Source organism: Caloenas nicobarica, chromosome 1 (assembly GCF_036013445.1).
Source record: "Caloenas nicobarica isolate bCalNic1 chromosome 1, bCalNic1.hap1, whole genome shotgun sequence".
In the NCBI taxonomy this organism is placed as follows: Eukaryota; Metazoa; Chordata; class Aves; order Columbiformes; family Columbidae; genus Caloenas; species Caloenas nicobarica.
In genome coordinates this window covers 66,106,332-66,122,867 of record NC_088245.1, presented here as the reverse complement: position 1 = coordinate 66,122,867, position 16,536 = coordinate 66,106,332, and the positions used below count along the sequence as shown (strand labels likewise).

At 40.0% G+C, this 16,536-nt stretch overlaps 1 protein-coding gene across 1 annotated transcript; it reads right to left on the bottom strand.

Annotated features, from left to right (window-relative positions):
• Positions 1-128: 128 nt before the first annotated feature.
• On the bottom strand, positions 129-14,819 carry LOC136003206 (C-type lectin domain family 5 member A-like). Its single transcript, XM_065658592.1, has 8 exons — positions 14,723-14,819; positions 12,792-12,860; positions 9,715-9,762; positions 9,043-9,132; positions 2,937-3,002; positions 1,884-2,026; positions 1,113-1,222; positions 129-487 (listed from the first exon to the last, which is right to left on the bottom strand). Exons 1-8 carry the CDS (start codon positions 14,799-14,801, stop codon positions 355-357), a joined length of 738 nt encoding a protein of 245 aa, XP_065514664.1. The 5' UTR covers positions 14,802-14,819; the 3' UTR covers positions 129-354.
• Positions 14,820-16,536: the final 1,717 nt, after the last annotated feature.

Here is a 16,536-nt window from a genome sequence, read left to right as displayed (position 1 = left end):
GGATATATATGCATGTGTCTCTGAGAGATAGGGTCTGCTGGTGATCACACCTGTCACTGAGGTTGGACTCACATCACCGAACAGTGGCTGCCTGAAAGTCGTGCATCTGGTATAAGCAAGTCACCTAGACTCCTAATGTGTGAAAATACGAGCTCCTCTAGAGGAGCTCCCATCTTGTCCATCCATCTTGGGAAAGAATGTGCTAAGCTTGGCAAGGTGTCTAGAGGGAGCCTATAAGAGTCCATTTGGCTAGATATTTAGGAAGCTAAAGTAAGACCAATCCCATCTGTCATTCTTAAAGAAAGCCAAAGATGACATTACTGCCTGGACCTCTTGTTTTTAGCTCTCCTTCCATCATCTTGAAATATTTGCAGCTTTTTCACACATATTTTGTGTTGTTGAGGATCCATTGCAATGTGCAGTTGCTACTTCACCATGTCCAATGACAGCGCAGAAATAGTCAGTGTGATCTCCTTCTATAGTAAACCTGAACAGGGAGAGAAAGTCAGATACAGTCAGCACCACTTCCTTGAAAGACAGAGTGGCACCTGGCCTTGCTGCTAAGCTGTATTATTGTCAGTGGGATTGGAAGCTGCCTTGTTGGAGTATACCTCCCATTCCTTAATTTTCTTCCCCAGACCTCAACAAAAGTACATGGGCCATGTTTTCCCATCCAGAGACCTTTCCCTTCTGTGGTATCTTCCATGCAATGGTGCTGACATCACGCTCTCTCTTGTACATGCTTGGTATGTCCTCTCTTTCCTCATTGAACTCTATCCAGTCAGATTCCTCCTTCCCTGCCAGAACTACAGCTGTGTCCTGTCTTTGCTGTCCTGATGTGACACACCTGTGTTCCCATGTGACTTACAGGCCCCCTTTGACTTTCCACAGGGATGTGCTGAAACACCTAAATCTCAAGGAATCAGGTTGCTACAAATTGCAGTCCCTGGTATCTAGCTGTTACACCCTTCCCCAATCTTGCTTGTAGTCCCTGTTTGTTTGGTGGCTTTTTTTTTTTTTTTTTTTTGGTGTGTGTATGTATGTGAGGTTTTAAAGTTTGTTTACACGGTTTCTGGTCATTGTATCACAGTGACTTGCTGGAATAAGCTTACGTGTCAGTGGAATGTTCCATGTTGTTAATCCACTTCCACTTCTTCTCTCTCTCAGAGTATGTGAGACCAAGTAAGTAGTAATGACCTTTTGATTGTGAACAAAGATAATCCTGGAAAGGAAACAAATGATGATAATACATTAAAATTACATTTTCTTCACCAGTGGTACACAGAAAGCTTAGTGCTAGATAGCCAACACAGAAAGTACATTGTACATCCAGCCACACTATCTCTTTCCACAGCTTCAGAGGCTGAATTTTTCTGTTTTTATTTAATGCCATCTCTCTTCCTGAGGCTTCTTCAGAATAGACTAAATAGAATAATATAACAGTGATAACATTAAAGGTATACATTGTAGTTAGCCAGATGTGACTTGATACCTGGTGACACTTTTCTGTTCTGATTGTGACGGGAAAGTTTTTCAGTTTTTGTCAAAGCAATGGCTCTCACAAATAGCATCTGTTTGACTTGTTTGGTCTTGCTTTGTGTACTAAATCTCTTTAAAACGTAAGTCAGCCAGGCAGAGAGTTTGCTCCTTCCCATGGGAGCGTGCCTGGGGAGAGAAGCTTCCAGATGCAAGACTTCAACCACCAAGATGTGTCTCACTGTGAAGGTGTTTGCTACCATAGAGACGTGCTCGGGCTACATGGCTAACAGTAGATTAAAGATCCCCAAAGGCATCTAACATGAGAAGACACAAGTGTAACCCATCAGCCCTTTGGCATACAGGTGAAGCAAGCCAGGAAGCAGCCCCATGAGTTTAGATCTCACCAGTTCTTCCTTGTTTTCAATGATCACCAGGTCTGACTCCTTGTCTCTGCATTCTTTACGGGAGGCATTCCAGTCATTTTCTTTTGGCGTTGGAAAGAACAAGTAACATTTTTCCCCCTTTTGTTCCCATCCTTGGGGGCAACCTGCAGGACGGAAGAACAGGTGTGGAAAAATCCATGTCCATACTAATGAAAGGATCCCCTTACAACATAAAGGTAAGAGACTAAGTTACAGTCAGAAAAGAACATGTGTGGTCCTGCTTATAACCTTCATCAGACCACCAGGGATTCATGCCAGTCTCTGTAGCTAATACCAGCCCACGAGTCACTAGGCATGAGTCAGAGAAGCAGAATCACGGATAACATTATTCAGCCTTTTAAATTTTTGCTCAGGAGATAAAGATAAGTAGTCAGGGCAAAAAGCAGCTTTCATTTTTCAAAAGTCTTGTTTGCCTGCTGCAAAACATGGCAATCGTGATGCTACTGAAAGGACATTTCTCTCCATTGCCACACAGGGTACTGTGACGAACAGACAACGAGATCTGGAAAAGGTGATATGATTCAGGGAGACAGAGACTGCATGGTACAGTTTTGTTGGTTATCCAACAGCTCCTAAACAGCAAAAGGGAATTGCACTTAGTTAAAATGTTAAGAATGGAGGGGTATTTGAAAAGCAGCACACTGACATTGATCCATCATGTTCACTACAATGCTGTGATACCAAAGGGATTGTTATATTCATGTTCATTCACCTAGCCTTGGGCTCCTCTGCATTAGCATGAGAGAGCAATCAGTTTTTCCCTCTGAAACAGTAATGCAGTGCTGACCAAGCACTGCTTTTAAAGAAGGTGAAAATGTGAAATGTGTCTGGCCTTGAGAGCTCATCCTGAGTGTACAGGATAAGGTTTTTTATTCCTAAGATGTCAGATTTTTTGTTTGTTTTTCTTCTGAATACAATCTAGACACACCCCCTCCCCCTTCCTCCCTGTCCCCTGCCCAAAGCAATCTAACAGACTTCTGGAAACTGTCTTTTCAATGATGGAGAATTACCTACCTAGTGCTTCTTCATAGGTGGTGGAGAATGTTTTCGAGTCAGGTGGGCTGCTTGCAGTTGGATGGTCTGGAAATAAGAATACAATTCCTGCTTTGAATGGGTGACTATTTTGCCATACATTGTCAGAGCTCTTCTTGACCTCTTTGACTCCCACCATCATCCCCCACAGAACACCTACTCCTCACCTTTTTGCTCCCCCATTGAAAAAAAAAAAAAAACCAAAACCCCCAAACTGTAGTACCGTACTATGGAGCAGCTATCTGAAGATCCTAACTCTGAAATTTAACAAAAAATGCACCACACATTTTTTGGAGAAGCGGTAAATGTGGCGTACAGTAGAGGCGTAACTATAGCAATAAGAAATAAGAGCTATCTTTGAGAGATCAGTGCTCAAGCCAATCAGTTCTTGGTTAAACATGTTCCCACACAGCTTTGGAGCTGCAGTCACTGTCTGCTGCTACCCCAAACAACTGGGGTGAAATATTCAGGCAGAGCATGCCTGGCCCAGGGGGAAGCTTATCTAACAGTGCTAGACCAAAATGAGACAGCAGAGTCCATTTTAGGTTTTAAAGCAGATACCCAGGCTGAAATAGTCTTGATTTTCCTTTTTCTTCTGACACAGTGGTTGTGAAGGAATTTGTGCTCCACGTGAGGCTTCTGACTCCCAGAAAAAAAGGGCTGTGGAGGCAGGCTTACAAATTTATTTTTATTATCTGATGACTAGCTAGACTGCATGAATTTATCACAGATAAAAAGGAAAAGAAGTCTTGAGGGGGTGAAGAAAGCTGCTGAGGCCTTAGATGAACTAAGCTTATGGTTATTTTACTTGAGAAGCTCATGTGGGTTTTATATCTTTTTCATGTCTTCTCAGGGCTTTGGTTTTATCAGTTTAGAAACTTTAGATCCTTTTGAAAATATGGAGTTCAAGGATCACTCGCAGTGAACAGACTGTATTAGTTTTGGCTGGGATACAGTTAATTTTCTTCCCAGTAGCTGGTATAGTGCTCTGTTTTGGATTTAGGATGAGAATAATATTGATAACACACTGATATTTTGATTGTTGCTAAGTAGTCAAGGACTTTTCAGCTTCTCACACTGTGCCAGGTGCACAAGAGGTTGGAAGGGAGCACAGGCAGGACAGCTGACCCAAACTGGCCACAGCGATATTTCACACCATACGACGCCACGCTCAGTATATGAAGCTGGGGGAAGGAGAAGGAAGAAGAGGACGTTCAGAGTGATGGCGTTTTTGTTCCCAATGGTGTTGCATGTGATGGAGCCCTGCTTTCCTGGAGATGGCTGAACACCTGCCTGCTCATGGGAAGCAGTGAATGAATTCCATGTTTTGCTTTGCTTGCATGAATGGCTTTTGCGTTACCTATTAAACTGTCTTTATCACAGCCCGTGAGTTTTTGAACTTTTACTCTTCTGATTGTCTTCTCCATCCCACTGGAGGGGAGAGTGAGCAAGTGGCTATGTGGTGCTTAGTTGCTGGTTGGGGTTGAATCATGACACAGGCTAAAGGTGGTTTATGTTGTTCCAGATGGCTCTGTGTTGCAGTAAGAAAATCTTGATATTCTCCCAGCTTCTCTGCTTAGTAAACCTCAACTTTAAAGCCACAATTGCCCATGCCATGAATGGGTATTATTAGTTCAACCGACAGGGAGTTACTAAATCGTCTATAACAGAGTTTACGGAGGCATTTTGGAGGTTATTTGGAGATGAACAACGAAGGGATTAATAATAACAGTAAAGAAACATTAAACTAAAAGTTTTAGGAGTAGAATTCTTATACTTGAAACCAAAACTGATAAATTTCTTTAAAAAAATATATATAAAATGAGAAAAAAATCTTGAATTTAAGAAAGTTCTATGAAACTTGTACCAGAATGTCATGGCGCATACAAGAACTGACATCTCTGCAGACTACATACTAAAGGCAAATTATAAAAGGAACAGAATATTAAAGGAAGAACTTTGTTTACAAACTGTAAGCTCAAAAATAAGATGAGGGAAAAGAAGTGGGGTGGCAGTTAGATTAGGTGGCACCTAATCTCTTCTGGACATTGAAAACTGGTAATTAAAGGATGGATGACTAGGCTAAAGCATCCAACTGCAACTATGAACAAGGAAGGCGGCAATCCTGAGCTCTTACTTTCCTTGGGTTAGAACCACTGGCCTAGTACCTATGCATCCTTACAGACAGAAGACCCTATAGTGCATAGGAATGACACCTTGGAAGGGGTCCAGCCCTCCAGGATGTAGTCATAACTACGCTGACAAGAAGTAACTATTGAGTTAGAGAGATGAGCACCTCTGTTACAGATAATCCATTTTTGCCTTGTACTTGCCTCTGGCAAAAATAGGTTGTTTTATCGTAAATGTAGCATCTTTTTTTCCAAGCCATTTTCTATAGCCAAATTTTTATTGACAAAAGTCCTGAGCAGCATTTGTTCCCTGATTGAGTATCTCATTCCAATAAGATGTTCGGTTTCCAAAGAATGCTGCAGAAGTTAATAATTTCATCGAGAAACAAAGAATACTGGCAAGGCAAAGCTTTTCAGGAATGGGAATACCTTTCCCTAGGCACACTTTTGCCTGTTGTGAGAAACAAAAAGACCAGCCTTTAACATGTGGAGATTTTTTTTCTACCAACTCCATTTCAGGGAGTTCTTCATAGCTCAAATGAGGCAACTTTTAGCCTTATGTCAATCATAAAGAGAATATAGAATTTTTTTTTTGGCTGGCAACCACAAATACCCCTAAATGGCTGAAATATCCCCTCAACTACTACATTAAATGATTCAGTATCATACTCAACATTTTAATAATTAACAAATGTACACTTGTCTTATACAACATATCACTTCTCACATATCTTCTTTCAGTTTTATCTATAGACCATCAAGGTTTGAGAAACCCTACTGCCAAAAATGTCCAGAAGGAATTCAAAGACCACCCAAGACTCTGAACTGAGCAGTGGCATAAATGAATCTCGATTTTAGTGCAAAGAATTAATCAGCTCCTTCCGTAAGCCTAGAGCCAGACAGTGAGTGATGAAAGGAAATCATTATGAAATAACAACATTATTTTAAGAAGTTATTCTACTTGCTTTCCTTGAAGACAGAGCCACTGGATCAAGTTCCTCTGTTCTGTAATTTTGCTCAGGGACCTAGTGTTTTCTATAATCCCTTTCTTTATAGCATTAGCTCTAAGAAATAACATTTAAAATAATATCTTACAGATTCTGAGTGCCTTTTTGAAACTGGGATCATGATGAGCTGGCATCTCCTGGGCAAAACAGTTGTCAAACTACTCTTTTACAAATTGCTGAAGTATGAAGCCACTACAGTCTTCAAAAATACACTGCCTCAGAAGTCCTACTAATCTAGATTTCCTTCCTGATAGCAAGCAAGAACTAGACTTTTGGAGTTGTGAGAACTAAGTTTCACGGTAGCACCTAAAACCAAATGCTGGCAGTGTATAATACTGTTTTTACATTTACAATTTGAAAATCAGAGTTGATAAAAATAAGTCTAATTTTGTGGAGACTAAATTGTATGATTTGCCCTGTTCCTTTTAGGGATCAACTTCCAATATATTGGTCTAGGAGAAGCTGAGTCTTAGATATCACTATAAAAAAACAAATCCAGGGAGAGGTGTGTGTCTGAACATTTGAAAACAAAGGTTCTTAAAGCTCTGGTATATGGAGTTACATCCAAACCTGTATACAGAGGTACACATGATAAAGTAGGCATTGTATTTGTATTAAAACAGATAATTGTGGTAGAAATAATGAAGTTAAAGCTGAGGACTGAGAACCTGAAGAAGCATCCACATGTTTGGCAGAGGGGAAAACAGAATTTACTCTTCAGAAACAGTTCCCAAAATCGTGATACTAACCAATACCAGGACCATTTCATTTTAGAAGATGAAGCAGCTGGATTTTGCAAATAGCCTGAGCCTGTGGGTGGAAGCTTGAAGCACTGCTAGTAAAGATACCCCAAAGTCATTAGTGTATAATAGTACCAAATACTGATACTAAAACTATCTAACATAATTTTAAAGCATTTATTTCTGTGAAAAATTAGAAGTGGATGCATACTGGTATGCATTACAAAAATGAATGCCACCCTGCTGATTCTCTTACTGAAAGGAAATCAATTTACAACACATAAATGATGGGTTGAGATTTTCTCCTAGAATATTGCCACCTTTAGCTCTGACATCTGCCTGAGAGATTCAGACAGCAGCAATACTGAAAATGGTTCAAAGGCACTGAAACCTGACAAAGCAACAGTGTGTTATTTTCTAATTGGAGCACCTTAACACTGAATTTTATTGTGCTTTAGCCATATGCTAACTGGGAACATCAAGGCTTTCTTTGCCTTTTGCTGAATTCCTAGAGCAACAAGGAAAAATAAAACAGAAATGGCAGTTTGAAATAGTATGTTTTTCATGTATATATGCATTAATAAGCATATATCTTGAGGCTTCTTATCAGCTCCTGGTTTCAGAAAAGAGCAAACTTTAATTAATGTGAAGGAGCATTTGGAGCAAAGTCAGACCTGCCTGTTCTTGGACTCATGAACTGCAGGGCCAATTTTTTATGTACTAGCAGATAAATTTTCTCTCAAGAGAAAAGAAAATAATATGACACTGCTGTAAAAATTGTAAAAATTTCTGGTCAGGTTCCACTGAGTGGAACTGTTGTCATTTTCATGAACAGAAATGGAAAATGCCTTCCAGCCTGTGGAGCTCTTGTGTGATAGAACATTGTCAAGAGGTGACAGTTTAGTTCATTTGAGCAAGTTGTTCGTCAAGAACAGTATATTAGGCAAATCCAAACTGTATGGAAAACCCACATAAAATTAAAACTTAGAAATAAAACAGTCAAAATGGCAACAGTTTTCATTTGGAGTACAAGTGAAAACTGTATGTTATTGAAATTAAAAACTAATTTGATTTAGTTTCTCAGCTTTGATCTAGATCTTAAGTTTCTTAGGAGTATTTTTTTTGGTTCACTGAGGCAGTACTGAACCCAGCAAAGTAACTGTAACTGAAGCCAGACCTGAAGCAAAGTCTAGTGATTCCTCATTTGACTCCTGATTTAAAGCTCTCTTAAAAGCTGGCAGTTTCACCTTGGGTTTTGTTATTGTTGTTTTGTTTTTAATTTTGCCCTACCTGTGGTATTTTACATTTTATAAAGATCAGAGCACTATCAGACATCGGTCCTTCACTCTTTACCTTGAAAAAAACAATTACCGCCCCCAACCTTATTTTTAAGTTCCATGGATCAAAGGTTTTATCATGTCTTCACAAAGAGTATCTCCATGTGCATCTCTGAGTAAGTGGCAAACTCTGGAATTTGAGTGTGTTTGATTGCGGCAACCTCTTAAATTTGCTCAGCTATCAAAGGATGAAAAGAAACAAGCAACCATATCTGAAATTTTAAAATGATTCCTCTAAAATATTCAAGGGAAAGTATTACATGAGTCTATTATTCTTTTTTTCTAATGGAGATAACTGCTTTATCTCTAAAATAAAAATATATCTTTTTATGTAGTTCAAGGATCGTTACGAACTCAGTGATATATATGCAGCAAGACCTAGTAGTAAGCTTTTACTTGAGTAAGGTGCAAACAAATTCCTTTAAATTGTGACTTAGCTATCTCTTTCAAACCAGCTTTTATTTAAAGATTTATTTAATTTATTTAAAGATTTTTGGTGTTATGGACATCTTGGTGACATTATAGAAGATCATCTTCTTGAAACAGTCTCACGGATAGCAACTACATTACTAATAGGCATTATCTAATCTTGTTTCTTCAAAACATTTTAATGATAAATTATTTATTGTTTGAACATTGTAAGGTTTTGTAGTTGGGTTTTGGCTTTTTTTTTTTTCTTTTGGAATTTTAAACTTTCAAAACACTCAACTCTTTTATGGATTTCTTCTCACAGCCATGAATGTCTAAAAATGACTATCCTGTGCTTTCAAACTAGCCTTCTGTTCCTATTGGTTTTCTATGTCATGACTTAGATCTCAGTCAGTGCACGAGAGTCACAAATTAATTGCAGTTATTACAATTTTAGCAGGACTTACACAAGAGTATGAGACACACCGCGAAGACCAGTAGGAGGGTTATCACAGCAGCCAATACAGCGACATGTGTTCTGGAGAAACAGCTTTTACCTACAGACAGCAAAAATAAAGATTAGGGAAACAGCTGGTAACTTTACCTTCGTTTCAAGGTGCCCTTTTCAGGCTCACACTGAAGCAACTCATTTGAATTAGGCAAAGCCCTTCAATTTATTTTTTCCCCCATGACAGACATTCAACCTGCACCCTCCTGCATGGCCTAGAATGCTTCGTTAAATTCCACTGCACTTGATACTAGAGTTAAGTGCTCACTGGGATCTTTATCTGCCCTCTCAAAATACTATGGAAGCAAAACCCAATCTACGTACCACATGAAGGTCCTGCCATGTTATAATACCTAACAAAGCAAATTTTTCAGAGGAGTTGAAATGTATTCTCTTTCTGTTTTGATTGTTGTTTATGGACTTTTGTTCAGGCTTTACTTCAAGGGGATCCTTGTGATATTCATTAGTCTGCCAACTCAGTGGATACTGGCTGGGTGCTATAGAGCACCAGCAGGTCCAAGAGAGGAGAAATAATCAGTGTCTGACTGGACTCATCAGACACTGAATTAAAAGATAAAGGAGAGCTTTCCATCTCTTCTTGCTTCACAAAGCTACTGGAGTATTCACTTACCCTTTCTGGTATCTTTGAACTTTACGGTGTCTGTGTGACAACTAGGATCTGAAAAAGAAATTGAGGTTTTTGCTGCTGTTACTCCTGCTCTGTAAAGTAAAGAGTTTCAGATAAATGAGGAAACTATGCCGAGTCTTCATCCTAACTGTAGTCAATATCTAGTCTGTTCTGTCTCATAACCTCATTTTCACATCTACTTGTGTGTTACTATTTGAATTACTGGAAAGCTAAGAAATTGTCAGAATAGCATTAAACTGGACTGATTTTAAACCAGTCTTGGAAAGACGAAAGGGCACAAGAAGAACTCTGAGCTGTCAGGTTTTCTGCTTGAGGAGGTTTTGTCAGGAAATGGTTGCACCCTGAAAACATGCTGATTGCACTAATCAACAAATATATTTGGTAGGTGCAAACCATCTACTGATACACTAGTGCATGTGGTTACCAACAAGACTGGGAAGGGTAGAGAGAAGTTTTATTGGCAAAAATGGAAGCTTGTAGGAAGGAAGTTAATGACCAGGAATCCTAAGTTGGAAATTCCAGAAATGGTTTGAGTACTCTGTGCGGGACTGGAGGAGGAAATGAAAAGGCAACATTTTAGCACCTGGCTGAGAAGATGGAGTGAGGATCCAGGTTTCTCATTCTTCATGAATTAGGGACACATCTGGTGCAGAGTGTCCAAACACTGGAGGAACAGGTCTCGTCTTAACCATAAGGGAGTCGAGCTGCTGGACACAACATCTATAAGGTTTTAAATAACTTTTGAAACTAATAAGAGCAAGCTGGCAGGGGCTGAAGGTTCTAAGTAACTCTTAGAATGAAGAAAGGGAAGATGACATGGGCTAAAGAGCAGTTTAGTGTGATATTACCATTATGTGTGACTTCAAAACCACTGTGTCCTCAGGAAGAGGTGAGGTCAGAGTATAGAAATAGTCAAGCAGAAAATGCAAAACTGACTGTAATTTAAACAAAACATTAAGAAGCAAACTACAGGTATGTCACACCTGCTCTACTCGTACATTAGAAGTCTGAAAAAAAAAAGCTGAGAACACCTGGCATGTTCCATACTAGACTAAAATACTCACATGACAGGTACCTGAAAATGCATGGCTTTTGTTGTCTGAGATATCCTCAGGTATCAGATAACTGCATAGACATGGAAGATGTTGAATCTGTGGCCTTCTATATTTGCATACTGAAGCCAGACTGAATCTCCTGATGCTTCCTAGATGGCTTCCAATATGCCATATATATGGGGAAGTGGTTAAAAGTAAGAGAGTCATCATAGTACTAGACTACATAAGGAAAAATAGAGTGCTAGTGGGTAAAAGAGGGGAACTACAGGAAGCTTATTAAAAATAAGCTAAAAAGGGCTGCTGAGAGATAATTAAATCCATACAGGCAGATTATACTTTATTGAAGGACAGCATCCTGGCAACACATGGCCGATACACAACGCACTTACTAAGAATGATCTGGGAACAGGTAAAAGGAAGTTGACACAGCTATTGGGAACAGATCATTAACTTTCTAAGGCTGTAGACATCCAATGAAGAAAGTAGAAAGTATCACAAACCCTGGGAGACCAAAAATTATAAGAAAAAACAATTAGAAAAGAACCTGAGAAGGAAAAGACTGAGATGTGTTTTTGAGCATGTGTGTTTCCAACACGTTGTGTCTTCAAACATATCAAGAGAAAGTATGTTGCTGGAGATCTGTAGGCCAGTGGATTGTTGGCTATCCAGGAAGCACTCAGAAGATAAGGCTGTAGTAAAGAAGCTGAATTAATCACTCGTATCAGAACCGACTGAGTAAGAACTGGGTAGATCTTCCATTTTGGGGCAGTTCCTTGTGAGGAGCTGCATGAACCAGAAGACTTATGGCCCAAATAAAACCTGCATTTAGTAAAAAATTCCAAGAGACATGAGGTGTGAGATAGCTGGATTACTAATGCTGTTTTGTAATACCACTCTTAAAGCAATCTTTGCACCTGGGGATAGATAACAGATATAACGTGAATGAAAAATAAAAAATAAAAATATTCTAGAGAAGATCTGGCAACTTCGGGTCTGCTGTCATGACCACATAGTCACAGAATCATTTAGGTTGGAAGCAAACTTTTCAGATCACGTAGTCCAACTTCCCTGCTCAAGCAACATCAGCTAGAGCGGGTTGTCCAGGACCGTTCACAGTCAGGTTTTGAGTATCTCCTAGGATGAAGACTCTACAACCTCACGTGTTAGGAATTATTCAAAAGGAAAACAAACAACAATCAAGGATGTTTTGTCTGCCACATGGTTTTATAAATCCATGATTTGCCTCTATCTTCAATGGTGCATGCAGTTCTACTACTCCTATTTCAAAAAGCATATAGGAAAAGGTCCAAAGAAGGGAAGCAGTAAATGATGGCGTAGTAGACTAGAGTTCTGCAGGAAAAGACATGACTAAGAAGAGGCTATGTCAGGGTTATATAAAACCTTGGATGGGGTTTGGCTTCTTGCTATCTCTTTCAGGGAACTTCAGCTGAAGCCAGTAGGAGAACAGCTCAGAATAAAAAAATGCAGCTGGTTCTTTGTGTGATATCAGAAAGAACTGCGGTTTCCCTTATCGAAGGACATTATAGAAATCAGGACTGTATATAGAACCAAGAGGAGATTAGGCAAGTTTGTAGAAGATAAATCCACTGAGGGTCCATAAATTGAGACACATCTGTCTCAGGAAGTCCCTGAACAGTTGCATGCGTGTGAAAGTGTTACAGCATGGTATCAGATATGCCTACCCTCTTCTTATCTATCTCTGGTTGTTCACTTGTTCCCCATGTTGGAGACAGGAGGCTGGGCTAGATTGTTTCTTGGTCTGGCTCATAAGATCCTTTTCTTCCTATGCTAGTGAAGCCAACAAGCGTTTAGTTACAGATAACGCAACACATCAACTTTCCCCTGCTCTGGCTATATAAAGCAGACAATTGCATCATCTTGTCTCCCATACAGTTTTATATCACTAAACTTTTAGAAAATAAGGAGCGCTCTCTTCTCCTCTCATTAAATCCATATAATTCTAGCAGACAGCTAAAAACTCACCAGGAGATGTGTAGTCAGCTGCAGCATTTGTGTCTAGGGATTGCATTTTCACTTCTGCATATATAGAACCTAAAACCAGACAAAAATAACAGAGAACAGAGAAAGCTGACAAACAATTTAAATGGAACAAAAATGATGGAAATGATGAGAAATGCTAAACACATGACAGCAGCTGATTTACGTGACTGTGTTTAACTATGCCTGAATAATATTTTTGTCCATTGCATTCACACCTTAGAGGATTAGCTGCTATAAGCAGAAACACATCTTGTTTATCTTCAGTGCAGACAAGAACAGCGGAGACATGGGCACATGAACATACATTTTAAATCTAATCAGAAGTGGAGAAAAATGTCTAAGTTTGTCTGCATTCAGTTCACATCTGTATGTGAGTGGTGAGAACGGCTGCAATAGTGAAGCAAACCTGAAAGCTGCAGATCATGCTAGATTTGAAGGAGTTAGTATTAATATTTAACTATAAGATAGTAGGACAAGTGAAAACTGTTCTAACATCTGCAGATAATAAATACAAATGAGTATGGAAGAAAGCACATGGGGAAGGAAGGAAGGGCAGTGAGGCATAAAAAGAGGGTAAAAGTAAGAAATACAATGTTGCAATTTTGTAAAACATTCAAAGTCATCCTGATATACAGAACCGAGCCTCTTTGTTTCTATCACCGTATAGAGTTAACGCCTTCTATGAGTTTAAGTGCATTCTTCTGGCTTATGGAATTCATTTCATTCCTCTACGAACACTGCATTTGATCCAGGGAATCCACTATCAAAGAGAAAATAGCAAACTAGAGGAAAAAGAAGACAGAAGTCAGTGTTTGAGCTCTCTTCTGTAAGATATGCACAGTTACTGGGAAATACTGTGCATAAATTAAGTGAGCACATAGAAGAAAATAGTTGATAGAGGTTTTCCAGAAAGACACAAGCAAAGAAATGTAAAAGTGCTGTTTAAACGATATAAAAACTGTAAGTAGGAGTACATGCATTAAATTATAAGCAAAACACAACTTTTAATCAGGTGGCATCTATTTTGGGTGCATGTCAATATGTCCATGAAGTAGTCTGTTGGAAGGTGATAAAAACACTTTCTTTTGGTTTTAGAAACTCCAGCCATCTGAAAATAGATGCCAAGGGATCACACTTTATGCAAAAGACAAGCACGGGATGGCAAGAAATAGAAACTACTATTTCTGTCAAAGAGAAACTAGTGTTAAAAAGCAAGTGAAGAAAAAAGAAAATAAAACACAGAGGCAAATTGTATGAAGTCTGTTATTTTAGGATGTAATTTGATGCAGATGTAGCAAAATCAGTGCAAAAATTTATGTAATAATTCTTAGTGTATTAAACAATGTAAAATTTTAGGTTAGAGTTTTACAGTCATTTATACTAAATCGAACTAGATCTGTCCATGAAACATTTTATGCTTGATTTATTAAAAAAGTAGTTTGTACAGACAAAGTCAGGAAGAAGAAAACCCTGAAGCAATGCCTACTATGCTCAGCAAAGAGAAACGGGTTATGCAGGAGACTGCTTTGAACAACAGAAACATGAGGCACTCGATCTCCTGATCGGTTTGCTCTAGGAATGAGAGTCTGCTGCGTGAGAACATGCCTGCTTCAGGAGCAATTGATGTTCAGCTGTGGAATAATCTCCTAAACTGATACAAACCACTCTTAATATCACATAAGAAACTCCCCCTCACATTTGCATCTTAATAACTGAAAAGTGGACCTTATAATAGTCCCCTTTATTTTGGTAAAAAAATTATGTGGACACTCCACCTGCACATTTTTCACAGCTCTGCCCCCTGTATTTCCTTCATCCTCTTGGGGCTTTGGTGCTCCACAGTACTCTTTAAAAATGTGTGGTAGGGAGGCTGAAGAATACAAAGAAAGCTCAGAGCAGATCTATTGACCTACCTTGGACATCAGCAGCCTGTAGTCTGGAGCTGGTTGATTCAGGCAAGTTCAAGTCGGTGTAAATGAGATTTTCTGACATTCTCTCCCTTCTCCTTTTTGACCCCTTGTTGCTGTTTTTAAAATGGTACTCTAGACTGAGAACAACTTGTAGCTCCCTCTCCTCTCTAGCCTTCAGGCGGAAGTTCTTTCCTCTTGCAGTAATACAGAAACTTGTAATGAGAAGGGAAGCCCGCTTCTAACTGATCTTTTGATAGTAGTGTGTTACGTGTAAGGTCGTGGCATTGGTGTGGTTGCCTTGACGTGGTAATGCCAGAAGTAATTCTGGTATTAGTAGTATTTTGAATTTCCAAATCTTGACACCTTGTCCCTTCTCCCACCCTTGTATTTTGAAAAGACAAGCTTTATCATATGAAATGGAAAGGAGAAGGAGAAGAAAAGTACAGAAATTCGGAAGTCAGCCCTGGGAAGCAGAGTGAAGCTCTCGGGGTGGACCCACGGCACATCACGGGGAGCAGCCCTTGCCATCCAAAAAGGTAGTGCTCTCAAAAGCAAACATCTGACAGCATGATACATTTGCCCCTGATCCGTAGAGAAATGTTTTCAATGCTGCTGAAACAGGACCCTGCCAAAACAGGACCCTGCCACACTTTAAGGCTCTGTCATGTCTGCAGCTTCTCTAAACCAGAACCAAGCTCACTTGCCCTGTCCTGCAGAATGCTGGGTTTTGTGCATCTCAGAAGCACGCTCTTCCCCTTGTAGGTAACTTCTGATGGCAAACAGGGGTTCATTAAAGTGGGATCGGCCCAGTCTGTTTTGAGAAGGACTAAGGGTGCTTAATATGCAAAGGCAGCAACTAGAATAGGTTAGTTTAAACAAGACAAGCCCCTAGGCTATCCAGGCTTTTAATTCCCACATGACTAATGCTTTCCTAGAGCAGGAGGTGGCAGCTATGGGGACATTATACTGTGAATCCTTGTTAGAGGAAATACCTTTGCTCATAGCAGCATTTCCAATTGATAGCGTCAGATTTAGTTTTTGTGCTGATGGCAGATGTAATCTGCCAGGAGAAGCTGATGACCCAGCCTGATCTGCTGGTCGACAGGAGGCTCAATGTGAACCAGCAGGGTGTGCCCTGGCAGCCAAGAGGGCAAACCACATCCTGGGGAGCATCAAACACAACAAAACCAGCCAGTCAAAAGAGGTGATTATCCTGCCGCATTCAGCATTGGTGCTGCCTAACCTTGAGTGCTGCGTGCAGTTCTGGGCCTGTTGTGGTTTAACCCCAGCTGGCAGCTAAACACCACGCAGCCGCTCACTGACTCCTCCCTCCAGTGGGATGGAGGAGAGAATTGGAAGAGTAAAAGTGAGAAAACTCGTGGGCTGAGAGAAAGACAGTTTGATAGGTAAAGCAGCAACCATGCAACAAGCAAAACAGAACAAGAAATTCATTCACAGCTTCCCATGGGCCGGCAGGTGTTCAGCCACCTCCAGGAAAGCTGGGCTCCGTCACATGTAACAGTTACTTGGGAAGACAAACGCCGTCGCCGCAAATGGCCTCCCCTTCCTTCTTCCATCAGTTTTATATTTCTAAGCATGATGTCGTATGGTATGGCATACCCCTTTGGTCAGTTGGGGTCAGCTGCCCCAGCTGTGTGAGCTCCCAACTTCTTGTGCACCCCCAGTCTACTCACTGGTGAGGTGGTGCAAGAAGCAGGAAAGGCCTTGGCTCTGTGTAAGCACTGCTCAGCAGTAATGAAAACATCCTGGTACTATCAACACTGTTTTCAGCACAAATTAAAAACATAACCCCATAC